The sequence below is a fragment of the Nuphar pumila genome, chromosome 5, assembly GCF_984573655.1.
Source record: "Nuphar pumila chromosome 5, dmNupPumi1.hap1.1, whole genome shotgun sequence".
In the NCBI taxonomy this organism is placed as follows: Eukaryota; Viridiplantae; Streptophyta; class Magnoliopsida; order Nymphaeales; family Nymphaeaceae; genus Nuphar; species Nuphar pumila.
Genome location: NC_143253.1, coordinates 18,475,953 through 18,492,019, shown reverse-complemented (window position 1 = coordinate 18,492,019; position 16,067 = coordinate 18,475,953). Strand labels below are relative to the sequence as shown.

Sequence of the window (16,067 nt, the reverse complement as noted above, 5' to 3'; positions counted from 1 at the left end):
CCGCCTTGTCTACCAGGAAGCATGCTGCTTTAGCCACGGATGCCCACTCCGGGTATGGAACTCGTAAACATCCTTCAACTTGAATGCGTTAAGCTGATCCACTTAGCCAAATGTGCAGAGATCTTGTAGGGAGCAACTTTTAGTCAGAAACAGTAAACCTAACACGCTTGCATTTGGATTTCAGGCACTTATTTTTTGCATATCCACAAGCATGCACATGTGCACTCAGATCCGGACACAAACAGGGCAGACCCGATAAATATGAACATAAACAAGAAAGATCCGATTCAAATATAGACGGGTCTGGATCCACATCTTAGTGTAGGGAACCTTTTGTTTCAAACCAAATAGTAATCAGTATTCAGCAAAAGAACCACCCTTGGAGTTTCCACCCAATTCAATCAAAGAATTCTAGTCCACTTGTGATCTCTTGACTTGGACTCTCAGGGCAAGCAAAGTCTATTCTGTTGAACTCACCTGAACACGCAGCCGCACACACGATGGCCATAAAATATCATCACTAACCCGAACTTCTCATGATTTTTTTTTTTGAGAAAACGAATATGCTGAGAAATTCAAATACCATGAAAATCCTGGTATAATAGTGAGAAGTTCAAAATATTATGTATTTATCCATTGTGATACTAATCTATTTTTTTATATATTTTATTTCTTGCATTTCTAGTCATAAAAGTACTATGATGTTTCAATGCCAGAGAGAGAAGAGAGAGGAAATATATGGTGGTTCTGAGCTCTGTACAGGTATGTTTTACATGCTTTATTTACTATATTAAATGGTTTTCTCATGTTCACTATATAAGATTTGATTTTTCTGATGGTGACAAATCGATGACGCACAGTTCACGAAGATAAATGACTTAGAAATGACCCAAAACATGTTGGATAGAGCGGAAAAACGAGTTGAACCAACTGAATAGATGGTGTTCAAGCTCAGCTTGTTCCTGTAAGCAGAGCTCAAGCGCTTATGATGAGTCTGAGAGCTTGAGCCGTCTCGTTTATAAACTTTTTAATTAAAAACAATAATATTTGGATTTTGAACTTATATAACCAAGTTCAAACTGGCTTATTTACAAAATAAATATATTGTTTCTGTAGGCAGTCATAGGATTAAAAATTGGAAGCAGATCAGGTCATGCTGAAAATGAGTGTTTTTGCTCATGCTGACATCGTGGCCATCCGATTTGCATTTTAAAAAGCTCAAAAGTCAACAAAACCACGTGGCATTCATCCAAAATGCAAACAGACGGCCACGATGTCCGGACGAGCAAAAACGCTCATTTTCAGCATGACCTGATCTGCTTCCTTAAAAATTTAGAAGTACTGTTTTCAAGCCAAACACCATATTGCTTGCAAGCCAAGCAAACAAAGGGTTATGCAAAGTCAGAATATGATGCATCGTAATTTAATATGGGTATTGGGCGCGTGGATCCCACTCCACCAAGACTTGTTAACAAACTTAACATGCGTCAAGCGTGTTCCACAATTTTGAGCGTAAAAAATCAGAGAGAGAGAGAGAGAGAGGAAAGATCGAAAGAACTCTTAACTTGCATGTTTTGAGAGAGAGAGTGGTCAAACGACCATATACTACGTAAGGTTCACAGAAGCTGAGAACGCAAAAAGACGGCGTTGCTGCCTGACTCGACCCACAACAACACATAGTTTCCCTTCTTTGTTCTCATTTTCCTTTTTGTTTGTTTTGATGGTATTGTAATACTGGGGGGTGCTTCTTCTTCTTCTTATAGGAGCCGACCAACGTCTCAGAAACCTGAGAGAATTCCGAGGTTTTCCGCTTTGTGGGTATTTATGTTACCAAGATGGGGTGGCAATCTGGCGCTTCCCACTGTATAAAAATCGGGTTTTTAAACATCATCAAGGTGAAAAAAGTGGTGCTTGTTTTTCTTTCAGTATATGATGATACTGATTGTGGGTATTCTGTAAAAGGTCTTTTTGCGTTGGCTCTTTCTGTTTTTTGTTGGCTGGTATTTTGGTTTTGATGATGGAATTGATTGTAACCATGTAATTGCAGTGGGTGTTGAGGTTAATTATTTCAAAAAAAAAATTTGCAGTGGATTTTGATGTTTTTGGGTGCTGTTATTTTTTGGTTTGCGATGGTGTTTTTAAAAGTCTTTTGGAAGATCTCTCCCTTTTGTTTGTTGGTTGTCTTGCTATGTTGGCTATTCTTTCCGTTGATGATCATAATTGAAGTGGGTCTTGGTAGAATTTTCTTAATTTTCTGGGTTTCTTGATGGTGTTCGATTATTTTCATCATCATAAGTGGATTCTAGGTAGAAGCTACTGTTCTCTCTCTCTCTCTCTCTCTCTCTCTCTCTGTAAAGTATTAGACGCTTAGTTAGCTTATCATCATTAACTGAATTGTTGTTGTTTTTTTTTCTGAGAGAAAGTAGGATTGGACCCTAAACCTATTTCTTGCAAGCCAAATACTTCAACCATATGTTCTATACTACACTCTTGCTGTTGGTTGGTTTCTAATGAAATTAACTGATTTCTTTGAGAAATAATTTTTTGGGGGGTTTTGATGGCAAATAGAACCTTAATATTTTGTGCTGACATCCTGTTTCTTTTTATTCTTAAAACTTATACTTGGTATCCTGATGGGTGTTTTGAGAAATATCCTTTCTGGCGTTTTTGATGATCTTGGAATCGTTCTCTCTTTTTTGCTACTTTATCCTAACAAAATCATAAGATTTTTTTTACTACTTACTTTTTTATTTTCTTTTGATGACCTTAAACCGATCACTTTTATTCTTCTATTCTGTCTGTTTGTTTATGTCGAAAGGGTCCTTGATTTTGCCTTCTTTCTTTCACCTTTGCATCAGATGAAACATTTGAGAATTTGTTTTTCTGTTTTCCTGAATGATTCCTGTATCTTGGAGTCAGTCTTTCTGGAAGAAAGTAAGAGAAGGAAATAGCATATTTGTGGTTGTGTTTTGGATTTTTCACATAAATACATGAAGAGTTATATACAACTATTCTTGAATTTTTGTCAGAATATTTTCCAACTTTTGGTTTAGGTTATGAGGTTATAGTCAAGTGTAGACTGTCTGTGAGGAGTTCCTTTCATATTAGTTTGGATATTAATGCATTTCTTTTTCTTTCTTTTGTCACCAATTGAAGACCGCCTTATGCATGAGTTCATCATCATCTGATACTGGAAAAGGGCGAAGCAAATATTCAGTTAACAGAGTAACCCATGGCTTCCATCTGGTTGAAGGAAAAGCAGGTCATGATATGGAGGATTATCATGTAGCAGAGTACAGGGTTGTAAACAACCACGAGCTTGGGTTGTTTGCAATTTTTGATGGCCATCTTGGAGATAGGGTTCCTAGCTATCTTCAGACCAACTTGTTCAACAACATATTAAAAGAGGTCTCTAAATTCTTCTGTCTTATCTTTTGCGTTCCTTGATTTTGAGTGCAGTCTACTTTTACTCCTTGGTTGTTTGCACTGAATTCTTCTCATGTGGCTCCAACCAACTCAATAACATATGAGACATCCATCATTTTCCCCCTGCTTTGTCATCTTAATTAACTGTTATATCTGAAAATGGGACCTTTGCTGTTTGTCTAAATATGTTCTTATAATTGGAAAATAGAGAAAAAAAAGTGGATTGGCTCCCTTGCTTTTTCCACCACTCGTTGATTTCACTAGCTGCCAGATGATGAACACAAGAATTGCCTGAAATTGTAATTTCTTGCTGCTTTTGACAAGTATTAACATTGCAACTTTTTAACAAGTCTAAATGTTAGAAAACTGGCTGTAGTGTATATGGTGATTGTGATTTCATAAGTCATATCATAACTAATATCTCACTTTTCTTTGTATGAGGTTGTCTGCTGGGAGTGTTGGATTAGATGTAAGTGTCCTTACCAGATTCATCTTCTTCCTGTAATGCAGCCTAATTTTTGGAAGGATCCTATTGCATCTCTCAAGGATGCCTACAGCCACACAAACAAGTACATTCTAGAAAATCCAGCACATTTAGGTCCTGGTGGATCCACTGCAGTTACTGCAATTGTAATTGATGGCAAAGTACTATTAGTAGCGAATATAGGTGATTCTAGAGCTGTTTTGTGTGATAGAGGTTCAGCCTTTCAGCTCACTGTTGACCATGAACCACATGCTGAGAGGAAAAGGATAAAAAGACAAGGCGGATTTGTGACCATTCTTCCAGGTATATTTTTATCTTTTCGAGCTTAAATAAAGTCTTTGTTGTTTTGTTGAGAGAATGTTTCATTTGTATACATTGGTGTACTTTGGGTAAACAAAATTTCAGGAGATGTTCCAAGGGTCAATGGCCAGCTTGCAGTTGCACGTGCATTTGGTGATCAAAGCCTTAAAACACATTTAAGTTCAGAGCCTGATGTGAAACAAGTGCACTTGAAGTCCGGTATCCAGTTTGTTATATTGGCTAGTGATGGCTTATGGAAGGTAAGCTCTTTTGAAATTTTAAAAAATTAATTCTTTTCTTTTTTGTTATGTAGCTAGCATGTTATATATTCATGTCTATAAAATTTCTACAGAGTTGCTTTTTCTTTTTCTTTTACATTTTTGGTGTGTGTGTCTGTGTGGTCCAAATACTTGACACTTGGTTTTGTTAACAAAAATCTCATTCAAACTTATCTCAGCACTACATAGGAGACCATATTCAACCCTTTTCACATTCTTCATTTGTCAGATTAATGTTGTAAAGAACAAGTTGATTCATTGTCAAGGTCGATAAGCAAAAAATTTGTATTGTGGCATCCTGTTGTAAAGATGTTGGAGTTCATGGTTTACCATTTTATAAGACAAAATTATAAATTATACTCATGAGTAACACTATATATATATATATATATATATATATATATATATATATATATATATATATATATATATATAATCGCCCTGGGAAATGAGAAATGTGCAGCACAATGAAGAATGAAATATTTTTTTCTATTCCAACAACCATTAAAAAATGCTAGGAATATGTTTTTCATGTTGATGTGATTCCATGGAAAATCCTTTGAATGAGAATAGCCATTAGCCAACCATATCATTGTCAAAATTGGACAGGGTTCCGTTTGTGGCCATTAAGGCCTCCTAAAAGGACTGATAAATTGGTCGAGTTCCAATGAATTGAAATGCCCAGTTATTAATGGAATCCCTTGTCTGCTTTCTGTGAAATATTCGTTGAGTTGGGGGCTTCCAAACATATCGCAAACTAAACCGATGCTGACAAATGACATTGTTCAGGCACCAACTTCTTTGTTATGGACTCTGACCCAAGTATTTGGGAGTACCAGGTACCTTTTGTTGACATTATTCTACACTAGAGTATCATGATAACTCATGACCTGCACCCATGACTCTAGATAATATCTAGGTGGTTGATTGTCTTGGATTTAGAGATATCTAAAGCCAACTTATCGTGGCTTGTGGTTAACAAGAGAGTGATTCTTCCATAGACCTGAAGTTTAGTCTTCTTCTAAATCACAAGGCTGAAATTGATTCATATGAACTTCGATTCCATCTTGCAAATTCAAAGTTATTGGTCATAACAAAATTGGAAAATGTTTGTTCAAAGAGGGATGGTTTCATCTTCTTGTGCATTTTTATTTCAATTTCTCTAGGAAACATTTCCTTTCTCCATGTGTTTCTTGTTCTAGCAATAAGATTTCAAGAAAACTTTTAATTAGTGTGCTCATGATTGCTAATTTTTTAATTAGTATGCCCATGGTTAGTAATTTGCAGTTTTTTGAATTTCTATATAAAAGAGTAAGATCTACTTATCAATTTCTTCCTCTCTCTCTCTTTTCTGATACAAAAGGGAGCTTCCTTAATATTTCAAACATCTTTTAGAAAGCAAGGTTATTGATATCCACAAACTTCTTGGATCACTGCAAAAGTTATCACTTAATATAAAGCTTAGTTGTCATAGGTGCTAGGCGGAGCCTAGGCAGTGAGCCCCTAAAAAGGCCTAGGCGGTACCCACAATAAAAAAATAAAAAAAACATAAAAAACATAATAAGAAACATGTATACAACATAAAATCAATCAATAATAAGCAATAGACAAATAATATGTCATTGAACACCATAAAACATATATATTACATAACCTTAACCTTCTCAAACAAATTAAGAATAAATTAATAATTGAATAAACAAACCATACAACTAACAATGTGAATGAACAATACACAAAAAATAAAATCATGTATACAAAAAATTAACAACAGCAATAGACATAATACAAACAATGGACAAATAATGTCTTATTCTTATTCTTTTTATTCTTCTCAACAATCGACATAATACAAGCAATAGATAAATAACGTGTCTTCTCTTTCTTCTTCTTCTCTTCCTCGAAGAAGAAAACAAATGATATGTTTTAAAAAAATAAAAATAAAAAAAATAAAAAACCTCAAAAAAAAACCTAGGCTTTAAAAAAAATCCTTGGCGGTGACAGCCTAGGCAGCAAAATAGGGCCCCACCACCCCCAGACCTCGTCACCCAAGCGGTGGGGCTGCGCCTAGGTCACCTAGGCGGCGTCTAGGCACCGCCTTTGACAACTAAGATATAAAGCTGAAAGCAAAATCCATGCTATGTCACAATTATGGCCACATGGTTCTCACTTTGGTGGACCCGGTTATTCATTAACACAATTTTGGGGGCGTGGTTGGAATAGTCTAACAGTATCAATTAAACACTATTTTGATTGGTAATTAACAGAAGGCATTCAAAATTCCCTTTCAATGCTCATTCATGACCATGAACTTGTTCAGCTCTAGGACTTTTACATGCAATTGTTTGTCATGAATGTGACAGATAGTGGCAAACTTCCCTCTAACACATTGAAATTAAGCTCCTGATTTCTATTGTTGACGTGTATGCCTCTAGTAGTTTCTTTGGTGCCCATGTGAAGGTGAGATCCAATGTATATCTAACTTAATAACTTTCAATTCACTTGTTGAATCTTGGCAATCCAGGGGAGGGAGGGGATCATTTCAGCTCCTCTCTTCTTGAGAATCCATGTCCATTTTCTATGTTTATCATTCAATTGCATCTCCAACTGTTGTCATATGTTATTGAATATCTTTGTTTTAACAAGATTTCATCATTGGCCTCCTTCCTTCTGAGCTTGATCTCCGTATGCACGTGAACCAATATGTTGCATATGTTACTCCTTTATATCATTATTACCTTTATGTCTGACATTAGTTCCACCCTTATCGTTTGACTCAGCTTATGCACTTTCATCCTTATAGTTGGTTGCCCTCTAATTCCTTTGTAACGGTTTTCATCTTTCTGTGTTGGTTCTGACATATTGGATTCTTTCAGTAGTTTTGTTCATTGCTGTTTTCTAATATCCTACCTTTGAATTTCCCTTACAATTTACCATCTTAAAAATATTCTGGAATCACAAAAAACTGAGGAAATCCAATCTTATTTTTAGGTTTCTTTCATCATCATCAAGCCTTATCCCAACTACATGGGGTCAGCTTTGCCAGTCCTATTTTTCCATTCATGTCTATCTAGAGCTACAACTTTGGTCACTTTAAAATCCTTCATGTCACCTCTGACTGCCTCTTTCCAAGTCTTGTATCATGTCAACCTTTCTCACAGGAAGTATTAGGTCTCTTTGTGTCAATAATCCAGGTTGCCTGTGTGGTGCACGTGCATTGCTTGTATTTCATTCCTCTGAATTATTGATGGAAAATCATCATAACTATTATCTTATTCTCAGATTTAGGTCACAGTGTAGTTATGTAACCATGTGAACTGCACTGTTTGTCTTGTAATTTAAGCAGGCAAGCCAAGGACTCTGAATAGGAAACCAAGTGGCTTCTCCATGCCTGTGACATGGAGTTAACTTCTGGTTTTGAATCAGTTTCATGTCACTAGCGTGGCTAAGGGTGTCTAACTTTGCAAGTTTCATGTTTAAGCATAGTGAATGCATTAGTGCATCATGCCCATGCTTACATGTGACTAGAAAAAAATATGCTATCGATGCTAATACCACTTAAACTCTGCAGACAAAGTGTCCTTATTTACTTATGGAAATCATTTCAGAGCTCTAATGGTCTTAGCTGTTTGCAGTTAGTCCCACTTTTTTGTCACAAATTGGATTTGGATTTTTGTGGAATGTTGCTGGCCTTTAGTAGCTTCAACTTGTGTGTGTGTTGAACGCTGCCTCAAATGACTTTCATGGCCTATGCATATCTTTTACTTTTTTATGAGAGAGATTATTGTAATATATATATATATATATGAGTTATCGGAAGCTTCATATATAGGTGGGAAGTGCGCTTCCCAGAAACTCGCTTCAGAAGCGCAAAACTCCTCGCTTCCAAAACTTGATAGGAATCTCAATTCTCCTACACTTTTCTTATGCTTCCCACACGTTTCTTCCTGGTTTCCCTACATGATTCCTATGCGCTTCTCTCATGCTTCTTTTCATGTTTTCCATGTGCTTCTTTTTTCTTTTCACGCTTCCCACTCACTTTTCATATACTTTCTTTAAATTGGCAACCATCATTTTTGGATTTTGAGAAGAATTTAATTCTTACACTGCAAAATCATAAAATTTAAGAATAGTCATTTTTACTTTAGTTTTTATTCCCTTCTCCTTTGATTAGTATTTTGCTTCCCACTCGATCCCATATCACTTCTTTTTTATTCCTATTTTGCTTTTAAATCGGTTCCTCACTTCCCATTTCTTATAAATTTTAAAATATCTTGCTTCTCGCTGCCGCTTCTCGTTTCTTTTCCTGCTTTCACTTCCTAATCTAGTAACCTTGATATATATATATATATATATATATATATATATATATATATATATATATATATATATATATATATATATATATAAAGGTGGTAGTTGCGCAATCCTTAGGCGCGCAACCACCAGAGAAATCACGCTGGCTGTCCATCACAGGGCTTGATGGATAGCCAGCGCAAAAAAGGGACCTTTAGAGTCTTTAGCAGTAGTTTTTGACCACCGCTAAAGGTCCCATTTTTCGTTGGGACCTTTAGCGGCGGTAAAAAAGACACCGTTAAAGGCGAAAAAACACATTTTTGCCCCTTTTTCGCATTTTTGTGGCCATCCATCATGCATGTGATGGATGGCAGCGTGGTTGTGCAGGTAGCTGCACACCTAAGGGTTGTGCAACTACCTCTCTCTCTATCTATCTATCTATATATATATATAGTCACCTGTATCATTAAAGCTATGTCACAGAGATTCGGCTAGACAGGTGCCGCACCTGCATCGACGCAACGCGGGTGCGGCACCCGGTGTGGTCAATGCACCCAGGGTCATTTTGGTCCATTTTTTGGATTTTTTTTATAAAAAATTTGCCCTATGAAATGGGACCCGCGTCGGGGGGAACCCCCGGACCCCCTTCTCTCTCTCTCTATATATATATATATATATATATATATTTATTTATTTTTTTATGCCGCACCCCCGCACCTGCACCCGCACCCATGTGACATAGCATTAAAGGTAATTTCTCAGCGAGGGTATTTCTGGGAGAGATTTTCAAAAGTTGATAAATCTCGGGAAAATTTTGGGAGTTTAAAAATTGAAAAAATATAAATAACTACAAAAAAGCTAAGAAAATAACTTTTTCTTTCAAAAATATAAATTAAACATGTTTTGAAGGTTTTAAAATATAAAAGAAACAAAAAAATAGGAAATGCAAACTTAAAATAAAAAAAAGATTTTTTCTAAAAAATAGCGCGATATATTCCTGATATTATCGGCTACCTTAAAATAGCCAATAATATCGTGATATTTTCAATATATCGGCAATATCGGTGACAATGACATATATATATATATATATATATATATATATATATATATATATATATATATATATATATGAAAATGGAAACCTACAAAATGAGCACTGTGATAAATGAAACATGCTATTGGATTTCCGTTGCTTTTCTGAAATTCTGACTGTACATATGTGATCTATATGCTTATTTTTATAGGAATCACTTATTGGAGTGTTTGATTCTAATGCATGGAAGGTTTAAAAAACTCAATGGCCTACAATTTTCATAAATTTTCGAGGCTCCAAATACCATTTTTTCCATCTAAAATGCATGATCCAAGTGTCGACCAATCATGCTGAACACATCTATAGGGTCAGAATTTCAAAAAAATCACCAGAAATCCAATAGCATGTTACATTTAGCACCATCCTATATATATATATAGGGTAGTATTTGCTATAATTGGCTTAGTAGAGTCTTCAATAGCACCAAGCGTTAAACCTCTATATAAATATAAATAAATAATATTTGGTTCCTCCTAATGCTAGCAGGGTGCAGGCAGTCTTATTTTTCAACTTTTTTATTTTTGTTTTTCTGGAATCTAACCTTATGGATGTGATCTACATGGACTGTTTAGTAGAAATTGGCTTTTTGGATCATATGATTATGGTAGGTGAGTAGGTTTTCATAAGGCTTCAAAAATAGATGGCTTAGAATTTTCATAAATTTAAAGACTCATAAAATCATATTTTTTCATTGATAAATCATAATTGATTCCTAGCAAATGAAACATGTTGTACACATCTGTGGAGTCAGATTTGCCAAACATTGGTTGAAAACTTGAAACATAAAATCTTAGTACTGTCCACGCTGTATGGATGGTTAGAAGGAAACAATTTTCCTCTCTCTCTCTCTATATATATATATATATATATAGGGGTCAATGTTCACTACGATCTATTTACCTCCAACCAACTTAACGAAACTGTTTTTTTTTTTGTTAAATCGAGCGGCATAGATGTGATCTACATGATCTGTTTAGTAGCAATCATCTTTTGAAATGTTAGAATCTGACGTGTGGGTTTTTCCGGTGATGCAAAAATCAATGGTTGTAAACACACCAAATTTTTTTCAGTTCAAGAAAACATGTTTTTCATCCAAAAACCATGATCCAAAGATCAATTACCACTAAATCAACCATACTGAACACATTTATGATGTTAGATTGAGGCAAAACATCTTTCATCATGAGATGTAGATTGTAGGTACAATCAATTGTAGCAATATATATATATATATATATATATATATATATATATATATATATATATATATATATATATATATATATATATATATATACACACACAAAACCCGACTCCATCTATATGTTTAGCATGATCAAAATTGTAGGAATGAACCCTTGGATCGTTTTTTTATGATGAAGGAACCCTCATCGAGAACCGGGTCACTTAATGGGCCCACCTCCCTGCAAGGTAAAACTTCGAGTTGAGGACACAACCACCCAGCCTTATGTGCCCCAACTGTGTTAAAGCCAAAGTAGCCACCATGTGCCAATAGGATTCGATCTTGGGTCTTCAGCTTGACACAAAACCCCACTGACCACATGGGTAACCACCGTGCTGGTTGAAAAATCGATGAATTATGGGCCTGATTTTTCAACCCTCAGAAAATTCAGCATACACATCAGAAAAACGTGATCCAAGGCCTGTGTCTGTAATGAGATATGCGGAAATACAAAGAGTGCTATAAGCACTTACAATGTCCACCAATGGACACACAAAAGAGATAATAGCCAAGTCCACAAGGGACAACACAACACAAAATATAAATGCCTCTTTATTGAAAGAGAGGGAGCTCTCAAGAGTAGAAATATACAAAGGGGTTCACCCCCTATTTATACAAATAAAATGAGAGAGGGGGAGGCCAAATTGCCTCAAAAGAAGAGCCACAAAGGGGGCTCCCATGGAGTCGTTGGGAGCCCCCAACGACTCAATGGTGGGGCCCCCTTAAGTGGGTAAAAAAGAGAAAAATAAAAAAGAAAAAAAAAGAAATATAAACAATAAAAAGAGGAGAAAAACAAGTACCCCTAATGGGTACATTTGAAATGACTAAAATACCCCTATCGGGTATTGAATATATATATATATATATATATATATATATATATATATATATATATATATATATATATATATATATATATATAATGATTACATGTATTTTAACAGTCTCTGCTAAATCAAACATGCAGATTACATTTGAAGGGTCAAATACTATGTCACATGGGTGCAGGAGAGGGTGCGGGTGCGGGGATTCGGCACTTCCAAAAAACCCGGGTGCGGGGGTGCGGCAGGGGCAAAAATGTAAAAAAAAAATTATATATATATATATATATATATAATTTTGAAGTTTTAACAGTTTAACATTTATTTTAAATTATTTAAATGTTATAAGGCACAATAATTTATTTTAATTTTTCATGATTTTCTCCTAGGTTTCATCTAGGTGCAGTATGGAAATGGACCACTGTTTCTTAGTCATTGTCACCAATCCATGTGTTATATTCTAGATAATTAGCTGTCTATACCACTCAATGAACTTCTTCATGGAAATGAACGAAAAACTCGGTTTAAGATTAAGCTAAATCAGGACTTTCACCATGCTTCTCCATGAATGTAAAGGCATCTTCTAGAAAATAAAAGCTCTTAAAGGAGAGGAATATGAATGTCACTAATCTTCTTGATGGGTACTAGTGACCTTACCTGGAATCAGGCATGCAAGTGGTTTCATTTAATCATCCATTAAATCAAGCAGACATTCATTTAGTGGTCAAGACATTGACAGTTGACCCATTACTTGCAGGTTTTAAAAACAGATTGAACCAGAACATCAATTCTGTGCTAACCCTCCAGGCAAGGAGCTTCTGCATTCATTTCTACCACCAAGCACACCCTTGAATTGCAACATGCATTTGAACTTATTTATTCTTAGTCATGCATTTGAGCTTATTAATTCTTAGATATACACTGCATACTTAGTTAATTCCATGGCTGCTAGCAAGCGCCTAGTCCCACCACGCAAAATAAAAATGAAGAAGAGCAGTGAATAAGATTACTTCCAATGTTGCCATGCTTCAAGACACATACGCAACATTCAATAGTGGATGACTTACTAGATACCATTCAACAGTTTATAACATTTAAATAAAGGGGAGGGGCTCGGCCCCTCCCCTGTCGACCCAAAAAAGAAAAACATAAAGGGGAGGGGCTCGGCCCCTCCCCTGTCGACCCAAAAACGAAAAACATAAAGGGGAGGGGCTCGACCCCTCCCCTGTCGACCCAAAAACGAAAAACATAAAGGGGAGGGGCTCGGCCCCTCCCCTGTTGACCCAAAAAAAGAGCTAGATGGGGGAGGGGCTCGGCCCCTCCTGTGCCGAAAAATGAGGGAGCAGGGGAGGCTCAGCCCCTCCCCTGCCGACCCAACAAGAGACCGAGAGGGGGGGGGGGGTGCTCGGCCCCTCCCCAGCCGACCCAAGAAGAGAGTGAGAGACATACCTGCGAAAGGAGAGGAGGAGCCTGGGAGGCAGAGCTGGGGCGGCGATGGGAGAGCTCGAGCTCAGGGGGAGAGAGAGGAGAGATTAGGGCAAAAAACATTTTTTGCCCTAATCCTCCTTTTCATCGGGGGAAAAAAAATTTTTTACGCCCAAATTATGGACAAAAATGACCCTGGGTGCGTTGACCGCACCCAGGGTCGTGTTGACCGCACCCGCACGCGAACCTGCGTCGCGTCGACGCGGGTGCGGCATCTGTTTTGCCGAGTCCCTGTGACATAGGTCAAATATGAAAAAAACCGGACAAAGTTAAAAAATTAAAGCTTCCCACTAGGGTGTTTGGACCTTATGAGAGTAGCAAACACTATCTCACTATATATATATATATATATATATATATAATGTGTGTGTGTGTGTGTGTGTGTGCGCGCGCGTGCTACAATTTTTTGTATATACAAATGATTTAGCAAATCCTTTTTTTTTTTACTTTTGCATTTATAGCCCTATAGATGTGATCTACATGGTCCATTTAATGTGGATTGGTGATCCTGATGTGTAAGCTTGATCTTCTGGCTACACAAAAACCAACAGTTGTAAATGCACCAAAAACTTTCAACACAAAAAAATTTGTCAACACAATAAACATGATCCAACTAACAAATTGACCATGCTGAACTCATCAGTAGGGTCAGATTGAGTAAAAAACTTGCACCATGAGATTCTAGGTTGTTTATACATGCAAATGGTTGCAGCAAGGAAAGGAGAGGAGAGGAAGGGGGAGGAAGATGTTGAGAGAGAGCACCTCGTGTAGTTGTCTGAAGCTGAGAAGCATCATCGGGGAAAGAGATGGGTTGGGGGGTGGGGGAGGGTCAATCTGTGCCTTGAGCGCCCCCACCAAAACTTTATATATATATATATATATATATATATATATATATATATATATATATATATATATATATATATATATATGTGGACTTGGTCATAGTTGATTGAGTTTGGTTTTGGAGAAAAAGGATCTGGGTGCACTTGACAACATCCAATGAGGTTTGACCAGCATCTCACTATACCAGGTGTCACACCCGCACCCATGTAACACGTGCTTTTGGGGTGCAGAAACTCCCATGTTACATTTTTTGAAATCTTCAGTTTTGATCGCTGGCTTGACCCTCAAAATTGGGCTAGAGATTTCCCTTGTAACTATGTACCTGAGATCCTCGAATTGTAAGGATCTCAGATAAAGCGTTTGAGAACCTTCGATCTTGGTATGGGACCTGTGCCACATCAGCGCTGCTCTCAGATGCAGCCTTAAGGAAGATTTGCACATTGGGAAGTATGTAAGTGGCATTAACTTAAATTTGAATGATTTGGAGTTCCTCAAATAATGCAACAGGTAAGATTTTTGGGTCTGCTTGCTAGTCAATTCTGCAGGATTTAAGATCAAACATGGAATATGTTGGTATCCTCAAATTATTATGTCAGTTTTCTCCCTGTTCTTTTTCACATTGATAAATCTTGTGGATGACTTAATGAATATTTTGACTAGCTATTTGATACTACATGAAGATTACATAATATTGCCTACTGTTACGAGATTGAAAACTATATCCTCTAATTGATGGCATGTAAATGCCTCCAAATAGAGGAACAATGTATAAGGGCATAAAAATATGTTCCTTCAACAGCAAGAACCCTATACCCAAGCATAAGGTATTTATGGGCATTTGAGTCATTATTACTTTTTAGATCATAAGGATAGAGCTTTATTCTTAATTAAGCAATGCCCTCATGTCATTAATAATGCAAAGTATCGAAAGTTTTCTTTCAAATGATTGATCATTTTATAAATTTATCTGTAATGCTCTGAAACCCATCTTACATGGGTATGCTATTCAACGGTTTTTCAGGATTTTATTGTCTTTTCCAATCAATTTGGTAATAGACGAATGAAGATAATTTATTGGTCTTACCTCCATTTGATTCAGGTTATTCAAAACCAAGAGGCTGTTGACCTGGTCAGACCGATTAAAGATCCTCAAGCTGCAGCAAAACGCTTGACTACTGAAGCACTGAACAGAAAGAGCAATGATGACATCTCATGCATTGTCATTCGTTTCTAACACTCAATCATGTCAGATTTGAATGTTCTGTGACTGTCATGTTTCCCTCTGAACGAAAGTTGCCATCTCTCCCTTTCACCCTGTCTATGTGCTCCACTTGTTGGAGTTGCAGTGAGTTTGGTACATGGAAATTGAGGGCTGGTTCTGGATCAATCACTAGAATCAGTAAATTGATCGGCAGTGACACTGTCTGTTGTGCACTGATTCTTAAAATTAAAGCATATATAAAAGTTGTGATATGTACATGGTTTGCATGTAATCGTATTTTTTCTGTTCTTACGGATAATTTATATTTGGCTATGCCTTATTTTTCAAGATTGTTGAGCATGTGAGCTGCAACGGCAAGTATCCTGTTACTATATTTCTGTTACAAGGATTCAACTAAAAGGACATGGGATACGTCAATTTTGTGCTAATGTCCATTAAAAGTTTTATACAAGGGACACACACGTTGAAGTATCCGTGTGACAGCTGTATTTTGTTTGTGCATGAAGAATCTCTCTACAACACCTAGAAAATTAACACTTGTAGGATTTCAGTAATGTGATGACATCACTG

General features: G+C 36.6%; 1 protein-coding gene across 2 annotated transcripts; it reads left to right on the top strand.

The window, feature by feature from the left end:
• Positions 1–1,457: 1,457 nt before the first annotated feature.
• LOC149836996 (putative protein phosphatase 2C 44) lies at positions 1,458–15,789 on the top strand. 2 transcript variants are annotated; one of them, XM_090005731.1, is made up of 6 exons: positions 1,508–1,609; positions 1,764–1,895; positions 3,157–3,408; positions 3,937–4,213; positions 4,316–4,470; positions 15,375–15,789. In XM_090005731.1, the coding sequence occupies exons 2-6, from the start codon at positions 1,836–1,838 to the stop codon at positions 15,507–15,509; spliced, it is 879 nt and encodes a 292-aa protein (XP_089861857.1). In that variant the 5' UTR covers positions 1,508–1,609; positions 1,764–1,835; the 3' UTR covers positions 15,510–15,789. The 2 variants fall into 2 exon arrangements, with proteins under 2 accessions (XP_089861856.1, XP_089861857.1); XM_090005730.1 differs by having other exon boundaries at positions 1,458–1,895.
• The last annotated feature ends 278 nt before the right edge of the window (positions 15,790–16,067 follow it).

Bases quoted from the DNA above. Each gene is read 5' to 3' on its own strand.
- LOC149836996 (XM_090005730.1), top strand. From the start codon at position 1,836: ATGGGGTGGCAATCTGGCGCTTCCCACTGTATAAAAATCGGGTTTTTA. The intron at 3,409-3,936 runs GTCTCTAAATTC...CCTGTAATGCAG, and splicing joins TCAACAACATATTAAAAGAG to CCTAATTTTTGGAAGGATCC. The intron at 4,214-4,315 runs GTATATTTTTAT...ACAAAATTTCAG, and splicing joins ATTTGTGACCATTCTTCCAG to GAGATGTTCCAAGGGTCAAT.